General features: G+C 37.6%; 1 protein-coding gene across 1 annotated transcript in view; it reads left to right on the forward strand.

Annotated features, from left to right (window-relative positions):
• Window positions 1-247: 247 nt before the first annotated feature.
• LOC306841663 (uncharacterized protein) overlaps window positions 248-20,598 on the forward strand; it is a gene marked incomplete at its 5' end in the record, with an annotated part of 125,063 nt that continues 104,712 nt past the window's right edge. The window contains one exon of the mRNA XM_079371610.1: window positions 248-263. Coding sequence (XP_079227736.1) covers window positions 248-263 — 16 coding nt within the window. The remainder of the gene's footprint in view (window positions 264-20,598) is intronic.

The raw sequence follows: 20,598 nt of genomic DNA on the forward strand, positions 1-20,598 counted from the left end.
TTTTGACATTGAAACAAGCTCTATCACTGTCGATGGCCAATGTAAGCAATACTCAGATCAAACTTATCAAAATATATAGATATGCACTGCTGTATATTTGGCTAACGTTTTATTTTCTCCTAATTTACAGCTTCAGGTGGAATAAGTCACAAGATCAGTCTCATCATTGCAGTCTGCCTAGTACTGATTTCACGTTTGAACCAGCAATAGTTTCAGCACTGATTTTCCATCTAGATTACAATGCGACATGACTGCCATTACTGGTATGAAAAGAAACTTTTAGTTGTTATGTCTAACATTCATCACTTTTTTACTTAAGATGAGCAAGGTTTTTAATTTAACTTTCACAAGCACTTTTATTATAATAAATTGGGTATGTCTTTTGAATATGAAAATGTATGTTAGGGATAGTCTAAGATCCTGGGCCATAAAGAATTAACTACTCTACTGGTCTACTGAATCATTACTATAATTTTCCGCAAAACAATATAACACCGTCTGTAAAACTCTGGGAATATCAGAAAACGGTGCCATATGATACAAGGTATTTGCTCTTTGAACACATTTACCCTAATAACTTGCTCTAATCTTTTCTTCTTTATTGTTGTCTAAAAAAGCAGCAAAAGCACAATACACTGATACAAAAAAGTTTAAAATGAATCAGTCAAATTATTTTGAAACATGATTATGAAATTGTTATTTATTCATAGCTTTATTTTTGAAACGAGATCCTGTTAAGTCATTTCAAATCAAAAATAGGTCTTTTTGAAATGAGTAAGTAAAGATGGACCAAAATGCCAACAGAAGAGCATACTGTAAAGGACTCGAGCACCTTACATTAGATGAAGGAACATGTGCATCTTGGAAAGAGTTATCTCCAAAAGCAATCGATGAATTGAGTTTTATCATGGATGATTGAAGACTTGATACACTGTACATGTCAACAAAATGCACTGTCGAAAATTTTTATTTTTACAATTTATTTATTAAAGGTGTTTTCTGTGAGACTTGTATGTTGTATTTATTTATTTTGAAAACACAGTCCATTAATATATTAACATTTTAAAACATCTGAAAAATATTTCAGGTCTTCTGTTTCTCAAAAAAAACAAAACATTATAACATAAGTAAAGTAAGTGCCATAAACTATTTTGCCATTAATCTCTGTGTAAGATAGTTGATGACTCAAATGTCTAGCAGGCCTATATTCAAACGGGATTGTTGGTAACGCCATTGGCAAAAATGGAATATATTACGAGATATGTGTAGCTGTCGCAGAAAATTGTTTCTTTGTGTATGCTGTTGGTTACAATTACAGGATATGAACGGTTGTGCAATTCTATGTACACAATTCACCTACTGGTTGAATTGTGTGTTGCGCTGAGTGGTCAGCATGTGTTGTTCACGTTTAATGAAGTAACTAAGTGTGCTGTGTGGAGCCATTTCCAACAGGTGGACACGGATTTCGGAATAATGTTAAAAGACTGCAAATACTAAACATTTCTGGTCAGAAGGCGCAGTATGCAATTGTGTTTTTATTTGTAAAGGACATTTTGTTTTGTGTATGATTATTTTTGCTCATAAATGCGTGTCTTCATTTTTAGTTTTTCACGGTGTTTGCTGACAAAAGGAAAATAATAAATATTGGTCAAACATCAGTTGGAGTGTGGCTTGTCTGCACCAGAAGAAGAAACTTTGGGTACAGTTACAGTATATTATTAGTACTGCACACGAGGCTAGACTTCTAGCGTAAGGTACGCTAATATAACACAGCATGCTACACCCTCTACTGGAGGTGTGACAGGTTGAAAAGCGATAACTTGTATAGTTGCATTAAATGCTTAATGAATGTTAAAATGTTAAAGTGTTAAAAGAATGTTAAAATAATGTTAAACGTGATTTAATTGATTAAATGATCTGTGATCCACTGAGTGAAACTTATCTGGGATCGATTGGTTTTGTCTCCGCCCACATAGCAGGAGAATTCGCGCTGTTTTCTTCATTATACTAAACGCTCTTGATGAAGCAGACCGGGATCACTTTTGTGATTATTTTTTTTCTCTATTCAGAGTGTAACAGAGGCATATCACCCTTTGCCACAACACACGTTTATCCTTTATTGCACTGCGCACATGAACGCCACACGGAGGAGAGACCCTTCAGCTGCCCCAACAGGATGCGTTAAAGTAGTCGCTGTGCCGGTCTCACCCCACACTAAATAAACACTATTAAACGCATCCGCCCCCCGATTGTTTACAAATGTGACATTTACAAACAAACGTACATGCCAGGGATTGACAAAGGCTGAAGGCATTCAAACATACAGTACTACGAGCGCGCTGCGGTCGGTCAGCCCACAACGCTGCCACTCTCGTCAATCGGTGTTCATACAACAGGCGCCGGAGCGTGGCGCAGATGGGCCTCGGCGCACACAGAGATTGAATGAGGCTTAAGACAGAGTAAAAGATAAGGGAGGATAGAAATGTAAGGATTAAGTTTACACAATACACCATACATACACAGTGATGACTGGTTTTCATGTAACCTGTTTGACTGTTGGAGCTCATTAAAGGCATGGTTGGTCATTTTCGAAAACTAGCATGATTTTGAAAGTAGCATCCTCTCCGTTGTATTTTTTTCCCCCAATGTTTGAAAGCAGGGTTTCTGTTCACAAATGTACTTTTATGTATATTCAATTTACCCCCCAAAATAAAAAGGTAATAACATGGTACTGTTTTAGTTCCGAGTTGTATAAATACAAAAGCAAATCTTTGCAAAAATAAATGTTAAAGTTTTTCAGAATTTTTCTTTGAATATAATCAATCACATTTTTCCAAACAACCACAGTAGAGAGACAGTTCTAAAACAGGTGACTTGATGCTTTGCTAACAGGTCCACAAAAAGAACAAGTGAAATGCATTTAGGAAAACATTTTCCAAGCAGTGGATCACTTTAAGGAGAATAGCAATGTCTTTCTGGAATAGTGATCTTACCTTCTTGTTCCTGGTTGAAGGAACACGTTATCCTACTGTGTCTTCATTCAATAAAAATGAGCAGGGGGCCATACAAAGTGCAGTGTAACTTTTTGAACAACATTATTATACCTTTGGGAATAGTATACACTACAATATAAAATGAGCACAAAAAGTAGACCACCAAACTTAGAAAAAAGACCCCTTGAGTTAATTATTATTACAGAATTTCTTATATATGGAGTGTCGTTTCTCCAAACAATTAGTTTCGGCTCATAGGACTTGTTGTAAATATCCCTAGTAATCAGTACTTCCTGGATTTGGGTGGGAAAAGGAGAGTAGGAGAAAGAAGGTGGTCAGTGAGGTGTCGCTGTTTATTGACGGCTGATACTGCTGGCTTGAAATTAGTCCACTCAAGAAGTTCAGATTGAAGATTAAAAGTCGGTTCCATTTAATTTTAACTGTAGTTCTGAGTAGAGCTCAAAACACAGTACACAGGAGGTGAAGGGAAGAGGGGAGAAGTAAAAAGAAAAGAGGAAGAGGTGAAAGAAAGAGGGAAAGAGGTGAAAGAATCCTGGATATAAGTGAGGAGAGGGGTAATAGCGTCATCAGGGTCATCAGGTGGGCAACCTCCTTCACCGGTGTTTCGTTGATAGGCCCACGACACCTCCAGAGGACTCAACGGCAACACCTGGCATCCCAGGTGAGCCCCCCTTCTTCTTTTACCTCTCTTTACTGTTCTTTGTAGCCCAGTTGGTGTCATTTCTTTTTAGCTGAATCCACCTGCTGCTTCGCTTTGCTTTCTCTGACAATGATCTATTGGTTTTCCTGAGGGCCTGTCTCCCAACTCCAATCCCCTTCACGAGCTTGGATGTGGCCACAAATCCTGTGCACCCAACCTCTACCGGGAGCACCTGTGCATGCCAGTCTTGTTGTTGTGCCTCAAAAGCTAAATCAGTGTACTTCAAGTTTTTCTTTCATACGCTTCACTCACTGTAACCTCCCATGGTACAGTTAACTTCACGATGAACAGGAATTTCTGTGAGATTGTGGTCTCTGAGATTGACCACAAAAAATGATCTGGCCTAAGAATGGTGTTCAATATCTCAGGTGGAAACTTGAGTCGCTGACCAAGATCAACCTGCGTTTTTCAGTCCCTTGCGGCATCTCAGAGGGTGCTATCCTCTCTTGCTGCAGGTTAAACTGGGCACTGTCCTGCCCTCACAAAGGGGGTAGTGGATGGATGTCTGGATGTTGGGTGAGGGAGGGCATTGGTGGTGGGTTGACTTCCTTCCAGAATGATTGCCAATTGCTGTAAGACTAAGTTATGCCTCTAGGTGTCACGCCCTTGGGAAAGCAACACATTTAAAAGGCGTCCTATCGATAGACTTACACACGGACAAATAAACATTCAGGGCAAGAGCAGCATACGTCAATCTGGAAACACCTACTTTTGTTAATAAAGTTCTTCCTCCTCAAGTCAGATCTCTCAGAAGCCACGTATGGAATTGTGTTTTAGCTTGATCAACAATAGGTCTAAAGTTCAAACTGCAACAATACTTTGAATTGTTTGTTTTTGTAATATCTAAGTATGTTACTTGGGATTTTACATGAAGCGCAAATCTGTGCGTTTACATCTAGTCTAGGGTAGTAGCTTACATTTATCTATTTTTAAACTCAGTCCTGATGCTGCAGAAAATGCTTTAATAAGCTAAGCGGAAACTGGAATTTGGTCTGAATCCTTTAAAAACTGTGCAGTATCATAAGCCACCTGCTTATGGTCATTTGTCTGCCAGCAAGAGAAATCCCTTGGATGTTACTTTTTCAGAATGAATGTGGAAAGGAGTTGGGCTGCAAGCAAACATACATCGGGAAAAACAGGGCAACATTGACAAACTCAGAGACAATTTAAAGCGAGGTGGAGTACCATATTTAAGACTGATTGAATAACTACTGATGTATCGTGTAACTTTGCAGAAGTAGTTACAAAAACCAAATCTATGAAGTGAATGATAAATAAATGTGTGTTCGAGGGAGTCGAAGAACTTATAAAAGTCTAAAAACAAAATAAAACTTTCATCTTTGCTCAGTTCATAATAGTCCAGTAGATCCAGAACTAATTTGACATAATTATCAATGTCTGTTTGACATAAACTGATTTGTCAATTATAGAGGATAAAGATTTCTTAATCATTTAGCAAGTATAAGAACTAGTATCTTGTAATCATTGATTAGCGAACAGGGCGGCAGTTATCGATCAAAAGTAAATCTTTTGGGGGTTTTAGAATTAGAGTAATAAGTCCTTGTTTTAGTGTGGTGGTACTATTTCCTGTTCGATACTTAATAAAAATACATAAAGATAAAGGGTGCCAGATATTTTTGAGAATTTCTCATAGAGCTCTGCTCTAAGTCCGTCATTACCCAGAGAGAATTTTACCGTTTTTAAGGTTCAGAATGGCATCCAACATTTCCTCAGAAGTTATACTGCGGTCACAGTGTGTTCGATCATTTTCAGAAATTATTTTAAGACTTTTGATACAAGTGTTTGTCTCAGTGTTTGCTGTAAAAATCTCTCAAGAAAATGAGGCAATCATTGTTTTTTCCCCCAGTATCGAATACTTTAGTTTGATTTTTCTAAACAAAAGAAATTACAAGATCATTGCTTTCCTTCTTCCATCCACTTTGTTCTTGACCTCACAAAATCCCCTTGGGCTTTCTCAATATACTATTGAGATCATCAAATTTGTTCTGGCATTCACTGAGTTGTAGTGGTTTTTCCTCTGTAAGATGACCATTATTTTTGTTAGATAAAAATGCAATGTGAGACATGAGTCTGTCTTCTTCAATTCTTTGAGTTTTCCAATATCAAGTTTTAGAAACTCCACATATTTCCAATGAGCCTCCTCCCAACAAGTCTTAATTAAATAGGTAATATCTTTTCTCACAGTTTCATGTAAGATAAGAGTAATATCAAGTTTCCAAGTAATTCGCTTATGGTCAAAAAGGGAACTGTCTTGATATCAACGCATTATCTGGTTATAGTTTTCGTGAGACAAGCCAGCAATCAATTCTGGACTGTTTGGAAAGTTCTTTGGAGTTCTAAGTATATGATCTTTGTGAAGGGAAATTTTTCTCTCTGACAAGGGTCAATCTTAATAAAGGTCATGTTTTGTATTTTTACATGATTATGTTGTGTTTTTGTATTCACCCCTGTCTATTTCTTTCAGATCCTCCTCTTGTTCCAGCCCTGTGTGTCAGCCCTGCCCTGACTACCCTCACCATTTTTAATTTCAATAAAGTATCTATCTATCTGCGTCTTGTTCCCTGATTGGCTGTGTATTTAATCCCAGTGTGTCCTTCCTTGTGTTGCCAGTTCATAGTTTTTTCCTCATGATCATTAGTCCCAGCGTTTTTTGTATTAACCTCTTGTGAATGATTTTTTTTGACTGTGCTTTTGCCTGCTCCTCTGGATTTGTCACCTCTCTGCCTACTCGTGTATCGACCCTCAGATTGTATTAGAGGAGTGTCTTTGGAACACTACCTTGGAGTCACTCTCCATGCTTAAAAAACACTACATTTTTGGATTCAGTCTTTTAAATTGTGGTTAAGTGAGTTGGAGTTTTCAGTGGAAATCTATTAAAGTTATCATCCCAATTAAAGTCACCCCCAAAAATCTGAAATGAAATGCCATCAGAAATGCATCAGGATACTTATTTAACCAGAATTGTGTTTTCTCATCAAGAGTATACAACAAAAAGTATTTTCAAAGCTTCAGACTTTATTTTTGTTATTGTAATATATTGCAGTTGAGTTTGTACCAAAAATTAATCTTTCAAACTACTTAACAAGTGAAATAAACTATGAGTGTTAACATGTTTTCAAACGTTGAGTTTCTTTAAAATATTTTCACCACAATTCAGGATTTCTTGAAAGCTTGTACTTAGAACAATAAGTAGATTTACTAGTTAAAATCATGCAAACCGATAGCCTTATAAAAATCCAGTAAACTTTACTTGTGTAACTCAAGTCAAGCTAACACTCATTTTAAATCAATGAAAAGAGCGGTATCCTACAATTTACACCGTTTTTTTTTGTTTGTTTTTTTTAAATTTTGCTATCTATCTTGGGAAATAGACAAGACAAGAAGATCAAGCTATGACAACATGCAGCAGCGGATTTCCTGTCAAATATATCCCCAGCTGCTCAGGATATGGTCAATGAAACACTCACCAGATAGACTAGCAGATATGTGCTTTTTTTCTATGTGCAACTTATACCTCATTTATGAATTAGTTTGGTAATTTAAAAACCAAGTTTTGGATTTTAACTTCTTTCACTTCACAGCAACTAGGCTGGGATCTTAGCCTTAGCCTACTGTCAGAAGTGAACTGCCTGTAATCATGCAGATCATGTACCATCTCTATCTTGAAGCGTCAGAGGTGCTATCAACATTGATCTTGATTATTGGACCCCCTATAAAATAATGTCAAACACACAGCATAATCTCCCACAAGTCAATGAGATACGTTAGTATGTAGCAATGATAACTTACAAAGCAGGTGTGGTAGAACTGGGTTGGAATAGAAGTGGAAGGCCTCGGGAAAACAAGGATGCGCATTTCTGTTGCATCTGATATCTGAAAGTGATTGACCAATACAATAAAAAAGTTATATGATGATGCAGCATCAAACGTGACAGTATGAAGACATTTTGTATCATTTCAGCAAAAAAGCCATTGATGAGATAAGTGCCCTTTTCAAATATAATATAAAGGCGTATGTACGGAAATGGAGCAAAAACAACACTGAAAGAACAAAAGGGATGTCGACTCTTGAAACTTTTCAACTTGTCACAGTAGTAACAGATGCATTGCATTAACCTGTTTTCGACGAACTATTGAGCGAGAAAGGCTGGGAGGTTGATTTGTATTCACAGCCAAATAAGAAATACCCAGCATTAAAACCATGAGCAAGGTAGAAGAAAATAAGTATGTCCCTTTGTTCTGTATCTGGACCTTCTTGGTCTGGTGCCTTCATATTTATGTGCACACTTTCACAGAACCAGAAGCCAATACGCCTTGCGTTCCTGTGATTTTAAAACTGTCTGTTCCTCGTGTCCGCACTGAACTCGGAGAAAGAGCGTTCAGTTTTGCTGCTCCCTCTACCCGGAACTTTCTTCAAAATTACTTGAAAATGGCCGACCTCATTTAACTTGAAGCCTTTGGCTCAATATTAAAGGACATAAAACGCAAGGCAATCGGACAATGTCTCGGTTTCTTAATTGTAACCTGTCATCACGACTATGCACTTTTTCTGAAAAACTGATCTGCCCATTGTAATCGTTTTTTGTTTTTTCTTCTTAACTTTTGTTTGTAAACTGTTTTATTTATGATGTGTGCTGCTGCCCTCTTGGCCATGTCACCCTTGTGAAAGACATATTGATCTCAATGGGTTAATTACCTGGTTAAATAAAAAATAAAAACCTGTAGGTAACACCGCGTGGGTAAAGTTGGCTCACTGCGCAGACTCAGATCCAGGCAGTCCTCTTTCTTCTTCTACCTGTTCAATCTTTATTACCTTTTATTACTGCCACCTACTGGACTTTTGTGTGAAATGGCCAATTGGCAGTTAGTAGTCATTTTATGAAAAAATGTTGAACAAATTGCAACAGAAGCTGCAAACTCAACTGATTTTGTACCCTCAGTATGTCCTGAGTAGCCTACAGGAAAAAAAGCCCTGAAGAATCTCCACTGGTGAAAGTTTCCATAAAGACCCAAATATACCCTATACGCATATTCATTCTTTTTCTCACGTGAATATAGGGTCAAAACAAAAATGTACCTTTCGATATCAACATGAAAATTGTTGAGTTGATTACTCACACAGATAGCCTTCCACAACGGATCTAAAAAAGGGTACATCCAGGTGAAAATGTCTTATTGACATCTTAGAGTAACAGAAAGGGACAAACAGATGTCATTTTGATTACAGAAAGCTATTGGGTTTCACACATGTACTGTACATATACACAAACAGAGAGCACATTGTTAAGATCCTGCTTCTGCACAGCTTCACTTCACAACACATTGTACTACAATGCAACCATGCAGTTGACGGCGCAGAAAGCATTTTTCTGGCGAAAAAAAGGGAACACACCAAATTAACTGTTCCACAAAAACACCACTGGTTAACTAAAACGTGTGGGGGGGGGGGGGGGGGGGGGGGGGTACCTAATGGTTACTGAGTGTCATAGTTTCCCATTCGTTTTCCTATTATGCAAAATTTGTGTACATACGTGTTACCAATATTTGCTATAACACAGGAGAATAGCCTAAAAGTACAAGTTCATACGTCACTTGTTTTAAAATAAATAAGCTAAAGGCTACATATGTTTTCATAATTCACTCTTTTCACCAATTTTATTGTAGCGTCTGTCCGGACGTTTATGGACGACGAGAGCGTTCAAATAACAGCTTTTAATAAACCGGTCACTGTCGCCCGTGACCACGCCGTTTTACAGCAGAGAACAACACAACTTTCCGCAACAATCCAACTCTCTCTCCAATTCTCTCATACAGCCGCTCAACACGTTCTTCCTGGTGCATTCACTGACTCTCTACATAATCCGAATTATGAACACGTAGCAACAACTGTCTTTGCAACATGAACCGTTACATTATTTTAAACTAAAGATTTCCTTTTTCTCGTGGTCCCCCTCTCTCCTTGTCCCTCCGGCGCGCACCTCTGCACTGTGCTCATCTCCTCCCTCTAAAGCCCCGTGCTGTTTCGCTGTAGAAGTTTGGATTGGTGGCCCTTACCACTGCTTGTACCCCGTCTTTTTATTCCTTTTGCCAGTGCATTTGACCAGAAACAGCGTTCACTAGCTGTCTGGTGCGCAAGAATGTCCCGAATGTTGCGCTCGAGCGCCTGTGCCACAGAGGACTGCGCAATTTCTGACAATTTATTCAAAAGATGGAGGAAAGAAAAGAGAGGCCCTGTTTAATGCTATGGTTTTCTTATAAGACGAGTCTCTCCCACTAATGCCTATTTTAGGCTTGCAGTCATCCTGCTTTCCGTCCAAACTCTCCTTGACGTAAATCAGTAGAGCAAAAGTCTGACTTAAATACTACCGCTGTCAAGGTTTGAATCCGGAATCTTTCACGCACATTTTCTTTCACCCACAGTTTCTTGTGCACCGACAAAACGCCCACCAATCAAACGTGCAATTTCAACATAGGCTACATTTTATGGGGTGAACATGTTTAATACCTCTTATAAAATTGCACGTTCGGATTTGAATAAAATCAGGCCCTGAGACTCTGAACTCCTGCGTGTTCCTGTGTTCACCTTGTGGCGTAAATTTTGCAGCGCATCTAAATATAAACGTCAAAATCAACTGCTAGAATAATGCGGCAGCTCAGAAAAATACATTATAATTAGCAACGTTTAAGCATGTATTAGAATAGTTTACAAAATGAAGAATTTCAAAATGACCGAACAAAATGTCTTGTGTTTAAGGAAAATTAATTTATTAGAATTATTTATGTTTTAAATTTAAAATCAATGTTTTAACCTGTCACATCCAGATCTTCAGAAGTCAGACGTTAAGAAAAAGTTATATAAAAACACACTTTAAAAATGAATTTGTAACGGTAATTGCTCTTATTATATTTAAAGTCAGATTAGTGCATGTGAAGACTGAGTTATGAAAACCTGTGAAAAAACCGAGGACTTCACCCAACTTAACATTGAGATGCAATACTGTTAAATTGTTTTCCTGGCTAGCGGTTATTTCAGTTTTATTGTTGTTTTTGTTATATTAATGTTGACTAAAACAATAAGTCTGCCATTAGGCTAATTGATAAATATTCAGGTAACACTTTATTTTGTTAGTCCGTCTGTTGACAATCAAAAAGCTATCAGTAGGCTATGAGTAGATATTCAGTTGCATGTCAACAGTGTGTCAGTTAGGGGGCGCTGGTGGCGCAGTGATTAGTGCGATATGGAGGCTGTTGTCCTCACGCGGGCGACCCGGTTTCGACTCTCTCCCACGTCACTCCCCTCTCTCTCTTGATTTCCGACTCTGTCCCCTGTCTGTCTTTAATAAAGGCATAAAAAGACAAAAAATAAAAATGATAACAACAGTGTGTCAGTTTAAATTCAACATAACTTTTTCAACAGACAAGTAACATGCATTCATAGAACAGAAAGAGAAAAGGATATGAAATCACAAAATAACACAAGAAACACTAAAGACTAAACTGGGAATAGGATATAGGAAAGAATGAGATAAAATAAAACAATACAAATATAAACTATCGAAATACCACTTATGTATAAACCTACAGTTATGCTACAATTAATTAATTAATGCTCAACATTATATTACTAGTGTCAGTAAACAGCATATAAAAAGAAATAAAGCATTTTTTTTGTGTAGTTTGTTTATTCAATATGGAAAATATACATAAAATCAATTGTTTTTGTTAAACTAGTGGTGTTTAAATGTTGTAGTGTAGCACAATCATAATGTGTTTCAAACATGACAACTTCTTAAAAAACTTGGACATAGGAAATGATATTGATTTTTTTCTTCCATTTTGTAACCCATCCATGATGTGCAAAGAAGTTCACCAAAACCGTACAGCCATTGGAGTTGAAGCAGGAAAGTATTGATCTTCTATATGGGCCCCGTATCTTTAGTTCAGTGATACAATAATTGATACTGTTAATGTTGTCTTATAATATGATTGATAATATACATAAACATTAGAAATCAGTTCAGTTTGTATGTTAAAGGCTTATGGAGTGACATAACATACCACAAGGTGGCAGTATTGGACTAGTTATTTTGGCCGCAGTTTCAAGTGCCATAAAGTAGTGTCATAAAATAAGGATGTATTGACGGAGAACTTGAGAGAAGTATCAGTAACAATGACAGAGTTATGTAAATGTAATGCTTCACAGTTTCAAGTAAAGTGAAAAACAGATAAAAGTGATGTCCAGTAATCTTTTATAGAATTCTCTCACACCCTCCAACATCCACAGTTATCATGTCTCTATCTTGGGCCAATATGATCATGGCTGAACTTGGCCATTTGTTTATGTAAGCAAAATCTATATTGAGTTCTAAATAAAACCCGATTTAAGGGTCTTAGTACACCATTATTTAGCAACCCTTGTAAGCACATGTAGCTACAAATTGTCAAGATCCAAGCATCTATTCTCTTTTTGCTCAAAGGTCAAGTCACGTTTAACTTTTTAAGCACATTTAAAAACTGCAACAGCTAACCAAAAGGTTGTACAATACTTAAAAGAAAACGTTTACAGGGGATCACAACATCCACAGAAAACACTAAAGTAAATACAATTGAATAAATAGAAGAGATAATGAAAGTAACAACTGGAACCTAAAAGAACAGTCTATTCAGGACCAGAAGACTCAAATGCTAACATATCAAATTATGATGGGACTTAAAATAGTCAGAAGAGGATGCAGGCCTGATGGGAAGAGGGAGGCTGTTCCACAGTTTAGGGACTTTAACTGAAGTAGCACAATGTCAACAGAAGTTGACAACAGAAGTTATGCCATGCAGTTTGTATGTCTTCAAGGTATTGTGTAATAGAGGTGAGTTTTGCAAGGTTGTTTGGTTTGGCCAAATGGTAGATAAAACTGGATGTCATATGCATAAAAGTGGTATGAAAGGTTGTGCTTCTTCATAATTTGACACAATGGGAGCATGTATACTGAGAACATTAGTGGGCCTAGGTTGGAACCCTGTGGTATCCAACAGGTCAAATCACATTTGAAGGATGTGGCATTGTTGGAAAGTTCTATTCTTCAGGTACGAGGTAAACCAAGTCAGGACAGTGCCAACAATACCAACCCAATGCTGCATGCGATGAACCAAAATTGAATGCTGACAGTGTCAAATGCTGCAGTAAGGTCCACTATTCAGGAAACCCAAGTTTCCAGAGTCCCTTGTAAGAAGAAGGTCGTTGTGGAATTTAAAAAGTGCAGATTCTGTGCTAGGGGCTGCTCTGAAATCTTATTCAAATACATCTAATATTGTGTTAGGATGAAGGTAGGGTAGCAATTTCTGAAGAATAACTTTTTCTAGCACTTTTGAAAGGCATGGTATTGGTTCTGTACTGTAGTTCAAGACTAGTAAGGGGTCCAGGTTGGATTTTTTTTCAACGAGGGCTGCACTTAACTTAAATTAGATAGCGCCAGTATACATAGAGCTGTTTATCATGTAGACGATAAAGTAACATCAAAAGCATACTTGAGGAGCTTGTTGGGAATCACTGGGGCAGATGGTAAATTAAAAAACAATTATTTGAGTCAGGTTAAGGTGATAGGCTGAAAACAGTTTAATTGAGCAGAGCAGTTTAAAGGCGGGGAGGCTGAGATGTGCCTGGTAGGGGCTGAGATAAGTTTTCTAATGCCAGCAACTTTTTCAGTGAAGAACTTTAGAAAGTATTCTGCTCTACTAAGGGGAGTGTCTAGAGAAGGTCCAGGAGGGAGACAAATGAGAAAGTTTATAATGTTGAATAGGACTTTACCAGCACAGGGGACAGGAAAGAGAGGGCCAGAAGGTGGATCTGGACTTGGTGAGTGCCTGCAAGCAGTCCGCCAACACCTGGGGTCAAAGACGGGGGTGAACCAGTCACTGGCCGGGACATTAGACTGGAGCACAGTTGTCTCAAGATCAGGAGGGGCAAATGCCAATATAGGGAAATCCTGTAGCCAAACCTTTGTTGAAGATGTCAAACTTGTGCTCACAGCAGTCCAGTGTAGCCTATGGCAAGGTAAGCCAGGTAGAGCTGGCTTGGTGTTTTTTTTTTTGTGCCTAGCAAGAACCAGGTTTTTTCTTCAGCTTGCTGGTAAGGCACTTTCAAAAGCACCAGTGGCAACAGAGCTAGACCAGGGGACTGTGTTGTCCTAATCCGCAGGGACTGCACGTTTTTTCCCGAACGAGGAAGCTGGAGGAACTCAGGACAGCCAGCTGTTTAGCCTATAAGAAGAAGAAGTTACCTCTGAAAAATCCCAGACAAGACTGTCTCTCTGTTCGACCTGGGCTTCTAAACTAGAGATATTGTGTTTCAACTTTAAAAAGGTAAAAAAAACTGCAAGACTGGCACACCACCATACCCTTAGTAGGATCAGTCCATAAAACAGCATACAATCAAAAACAACCGATTACAATAATTTGATCCGCTGAGAGATGGAGATTAATGCAGACAATACATTTGCATCATTTCTGTGAAAGGCGAATTTAGCCTACTGGCCTACTTAGTTGCTCGTCGATGATTGGCGAAGCTGAAGAACTGGTAGGGCACGACACCAATGGCTTCACAACTTGCCGACGCTGCACCGCTTGACTCACTGGATCCCATCTTACAAGTGTGGGTTCATGTAAAGTTTTTTTCATTGCATGGTGAAATGCATCATGAACCATGGATGTTTTTCACTGCGGTCAAGCCAGCCGACACTTCGTGAACGACAGTCAAGCCAGCCGACACAGTTTTTTGCTGAACGTGATAATAGAGGCTTTCCGGTAATCGCGTCTCAGAACTGGTGCGTCTCAGTTAAGCCAATCGTTTTTTTATTGGAATTTCTAACAAGGCCCTGTTTCCACACACAAATTTCACAATCGGGTAATGGGAGACGTACGTCGCCTCATTGCCACCCAGAAATATTATTTTTTTCCCCGCTGTATTGTATCAAAATAAAAGCTCAAAAAAGATTCAAACATGGTACGAATTATGATTTTGGATTCAATTTAAAAGAGAACGCCCTGTTATCACAGACTAATCCCACTTCAGGGTTATAGTACATGATCCCAGGATGTGACCCAATAAGTATCAAGACATTCTGATGGATAGTTTCAAAATAAAAGCCCACCAAAATGTCAAATATAATACACATTACATGTGATTTTGGATTCAACTTAAGAGGAAACGCCCTGTTATCACAGGCTAATTCCACTTCAGGGTTTTAGTATACGACCCCATGGTGTGACCCAATAAGTTTCACCATGGGGTCATGCACTATAACCCTAATTGTCGTTCACGAAGTGTCGGCTGGTTTGACCGCAGTATCTTATCTCTTCTTAAATACGATCAAAAGTAGGCTATAACTACGGTCCACGGCACACAATGCAGACCGAAAGATAGGCTAATGGACTTTACATTAGAACTTTTCAAACTTCAGTCTAAAACAGGCATAGGCTAATATAACTTATAATTCTCCATTTGTATAGAAAAATATCCAAAAAATGCTTTCTCGAGACACTTCATAAATGAAACTGAGTACTCGGTGTTATAGGCTAGTGGTCCCACAGCAAGTAATTAGATTTACACCTGCTTTTTTAATAGTCACTGACGAATAGATAGCCTATGTTTATCTAGTTTCTTACAAATGCTGAAAAAACAAATTCCTTGAGCACATTTAAAACAGCGAGTAGCCAACCAAAGTGCTTTACAGTGAAGTCAGTTCTACAAGTTCTACAGTGGAGTCTGCAGTTGGTAGTTTAAGTAACATTTTTAATTTATTTGAGCATATATGTTTTAAACACAACAAAGTAGTTTCGTTATGATTCATATTTCAAAGTGTTATATAACAATTAATTTCACACGCCATAAATGTGCCAACATAAAAGTCACTGTGTGGTAATTACTGCGATTATATTTAGATGGCCTAATTAATACCCGTCACTCGTAAATCATGAGAAGCTGCAAAACAGTGACCTAAATAACATCCAAGCAAGGGAGGAGTATATGCTAAACCAAAATAACAATTGTAAAAGTAGGCTCTGGCTTTTATTCTTAACAGCATTGGTTTTTCCTATGTTTTATTTGTAGCCTAGTCTATAGGCTATTGTGAAATGACAAATGAGGAAAGGCTAGACTTCCTTGAGTAAAAAAACAGTTCGCTCAAGAGAAATTTCTATTTCACCTTGCAAGTCCTTGTAGGCTATACTGTAAAATAATTTAGGAATAATTTGACTCTGCACTTAACCTATACTCTTTAACAATGCAGACAGTGCAGACAAAAATGTGCAGTATTTGTGTTGGGACTTTACGTATGCAAATATGAAACTACTACACGTTTTCGGCACATCACCACATTGTCTTAAAATATCAAGACCCTTAAAAGACAGGCTACTGCAAAAGTGACTTGGAGGAAGTTGTGTCTGCAGAGGAAAAGGCTTTAAGAGTTCTCCTGTCATCGTTATTGCGCAGGCTGGTCTCGTAAGCTACTGCGATTTTATTTAGATGGCCTAATTAATAGGCTACCCGTCACTTATAAATCACGAGAAGCTGCAAAGCAGTGACCTTTCGTGGCCCTAATCCTCATTCATAAAGGTCAAATATGTGCCTAGGCTAAAATATCTCCTGGACTTAATCATAAAATAGTTGAAAAGCCCTTTACGAGAAAAGACGTGTCTAATTGTTTTTTTCTTTAGTGAATACAATGCGTTTCCGTAATTTTACGTTAATCGCACGCAGCCGTTTTACCACTCGCTCCTCGGTTCACCAGGCAAACTTTAAAGCAACAGGTGTTGCAGCGATGGAAACAAACTGTTTCGGATAAAACAGATTTTCCCCAACATAAAAATCGTCGTCATTTTATGTTAGGTCTAAGCTCTGCGACTAGAAACGTGGTAAAACAAGAACAAATATTAGAGATGCTTTTTGAAAAATGGAGAGCAGTAAGAACGCAGAAAGGTTTCATGGCCGACGCAGATATGACTGAAGATGGACAAGACATAGTAACCTATGTGCACATCGACTCTGAGAAGAGGTTGCAGAATTTGGACTTCAATACGCATTTTAAACGCTAGGCGTCAGAGTTGCATATTGCTCCTTGGAATTCATTTTGACAAAAGGGCTACTTCATTCATCTACAATAACTGAATACATAGTTCATTCAAAATCGGATTAAAATGTCACCTTAAAACAAAACAGTTGGACAGAGCACATAGAATGGCTGTGGATAAATTGGTAGAATTTGATCCCCCAGAACCTGTAGCCACATGTCTGATGTGTCTTTACAATGCACTTCACTCAAATATCAGATGGAATAGAATCAGAACTAAAGTGATTTATTTCAACAAAAAGGCATAACAAGGCTAATCCACAACAAGGGAAAAACAAACCTGAGGGAGCTACAAGGAGGAAAGCAGAATACACAGGGCCACAGGTCAGTAGACATATGAACTGACACAAAAGGGAAGAGCTATAGAGACCACATAGACATCGTTGAACTATGTCAATTTGAAACTTGTCAATTTGAAAACCAAGTTTTTTTAGTACAACACTCACCCTAACTTTCTCTGCAGCTGCTACAGCCATTTTTCTACCCAACTTCTTAGATTGCAAAAATCCATTGTAATACGCCAGTTAGAATAAATGTCAGAAGACTCCCTTTCTATGTACAGTATCCATCGTTTTGAGCCTCTCATTTTTCCTGCTTTATTTTGATAGAGTTATAAATGTTTTACCATCATTATCAGTAAAATAATTTCAAGAGAGCTTTGTCTTTACAGCCTTTTACAGAATAACAAGCACACATTTCATACTCTTACACTCTCATTTGTAAATTTGGTTAAATAGTGTAATTTTGGTTATTTGCAAATTTTGTTATAGTGTTTGTATATTTGTACATTATCTTTGATACTTTGACATGGCATCTGTTGCACTGGATTGCTCGAACAATATTTTGTTGTACTTGTACAATGAAAATGAAGATATCTTATTTAAAATATTGGAGCCCTTGTGCTAAACATAAACTGTAAGGTCTACAAATATCTACTCTCACTGACATTTTTAGAATTCCCTCAGGCTTCTTATAAATGACTGTATTAGTCAACCTTTTTCCTTAAAGTACAATTCAATGTATGACTCTGTGCTATATAGCTGTTTTTGTTAGTGTGCCAGAATATGCAGCCCTGTAACATATACATTCAGTCTAGTTTTATCACCACTTCCCTACAAAGATGTCACATTTCAGAAATGTTCAAGAAGCACCACGTAATGAGCTTATATTCCTTTACAGTATGTGAATCCCTCAATATATAAAGGCTGACACATACGCTTGACTTGTCCAAACATTTTTAATAATTATGTAAGACATCATCCAGCTCTGATACAAAGGAAGGATTATTATTCCCCCTTCCTGTTGCAGTAAGAACTCATACGGATCACTAGCTGGGAGGGGTTTGGGCAGACATTTTTATAGTTTAAAATAGTAACCTTTTTATCTTCCCTCGTTACAACTTCAGACAGGCTCCACACTAACAAGGAATTAATGAAAATATGGTTTGATTTTGTGGCCATGACATGGGCCCCTGACTACTTATTTAGTAATTGATATGATCAAATATTTAATGTACTTACAATTACAGACGGTTCTTTTTCAGGGGCTATGCAGCAGCAAATGCAGTGAAATCTCAGTTCAAATATATTTTAATATGGTGTCTGATGCCTTTGATCTCATGTTATTAGTTTTAACAAAAGCACCTTGTAGTCAGTTTGTCACACCTATATTTTTTTGTGAGTAAAACCGGTTTGCTCAGATAGCGAGCTGCATTGTTTACTTCCGTTACAAGATTGAGCTTATCCAACACCAACAAAGAGTCTGAAAGATGTGGGAGGTAAGGCCAAGAGTTATTTATGACCCTGCAGAAACCACCATCTCTCTCAGTTTTAAAACGTATACATTTCACTCCAACTTGGTAAACGAGACCCTAGCATATCCAAAGAAAAAACATGGTGTCATTCACACTCTGTAAGCAAGGTGCAGTTTAATTAGGTACTAATGAAATTTTAAGATGTGCTGAAATCCGTCATCCCTGTAAAGCGACTGTAAAAGTTTTGATCAAAAAAATAAAAAGTTATATTAATTCAAGTATCTCTTATAGACCAACATTAAAGGACTGAAATTCCATTTATCATCAATACTTTACTCTGTTTTTGGTGGGGATTGTTTCTGCTGTAGATTTTCGATGATGAAATCGCGAAAACAGGCCGTGTATTACCTTAGAATTTATTTGGCCTTCCAAAACATGGCAACAAAACACGTCGCTGACACAGTTTTCTTCTCTCCTGTGTTGTTTATATTCCATTTGGTAAAGCCTACAAATTCTTTATGATGTGGGTATACTTCTAAAATAAGATGACCAGATTTCTGAAATGAAAAGCAAGAACATTTTCAGCATGGTGGGGAAAATTCTAACGTTATGAATATGAAATAAAAAACAGGGGCAATAAGATTTTAATTTATTTGAATTTTAATGAGTATTTTTGATGTACATTAAATTCATGCCTTGAATACCATACATTACAAAAACTATTTCTCAACCTCACTATTTTCTACACACTGGTTACTGCCCTGACCCTACCTACTGTAAGTAGAATTTGAAGGTGATTTCTAAGATGATTGGGAGCAGACACTAAGTCTACAAAATAATCCAGATATGAGGGGAGACGCTCTGCGATGATGGCTGGCCTAATCACAGCTCAACCCTATTAGCCCTGATTGTCATCAGGAGCAGGAAATAAGCTACATAATGTCTTAGAACATCTAAAGACATACAGAAATTCCATCACAATTGTAAACTGACCTTAATTTTATTGACTCCAAATATAAAAGTCTCTGCCAATCCAGCAGAATATGCAGCTCTATAACATATGCAGTCAGTCCTTCTGAATGTGTTTGTCTGAACTTGCGGTCATACTGGTGGAACTTCTTTCAACATTCATATTGGAATGCACCAGCAGCTTGTGTCACAGGACAAAAGGAGGAAGGACGCCACAAAACTCTGTAAAGACAATAACAGATTAACAGATGAAATTCTGTATTTAGGGATTTGGTTTTGTTCACCACAAAGATGTGACAACATTTCAGAAATATTAAAGTAAGCACCACCTAATGAGCTTTTATTCTTTTACAGTATGTGAATCCCTCAATATATATAAAGGCTGACACATACGCTTGACTTGTCCAAACATTTTTAATAATTATATAAGACATCATCCAGCTCTGATACAAAGTAATTATTATTATCCCCCTCCCTGTTGCAGTAAGAACTCAGTTCTTTCACATACGGATCACTAGCTGGGAGGGGTTTGGGCGGACGTTTTTATAGTTGAAAATAGTAATCTTTTTATCTTCCTTCGTTACAACTTCAGACATTTGTAGCAGCAAATGCAGTGAAATCTCAGTTCACGTTTATTTTAATATGGTGTCTGATGCCTTTGATCTCATGTAATTAGTTTTAGCAAATGCACCTTGCAGTCAGTTTGTCACACCTATTGTTTTGTGAGTAAAACCGGTTTGCTCAGATTGCAAGAGCTGGGTGCTGCATAGTTTACTTCTGCTACAAGATTGAGCTTATTCAACACCAACAAAGAATCTGAAAGATCCATGAATCAAAACTAGCGTCTAGCATAAATGTTTGAGCTGATACAGATATTTTTGGAACAATTACTGATTAAAATATAATATAAATTAACAAAACCTGTTATTGCAATCACAAATCAGTGCAGAAGTGACATGTCACCTGTGAAAGTTAACACCTAAACCTTGTGTTAGGTGAAGATTTTTTCAGCTATAGATG

The sequence above is a fragment of the Symphodus melops genome, assembly GCF_947650265.1.
Source record: "Symphodus melops genome assembly, chromosome: 20".
NCBI classification, from domain to species: Eukaryota; Metazoa; Chordata; class Actinopteri; order Labriformes; family Labridae; genus Symphodus; species Symphodus melops.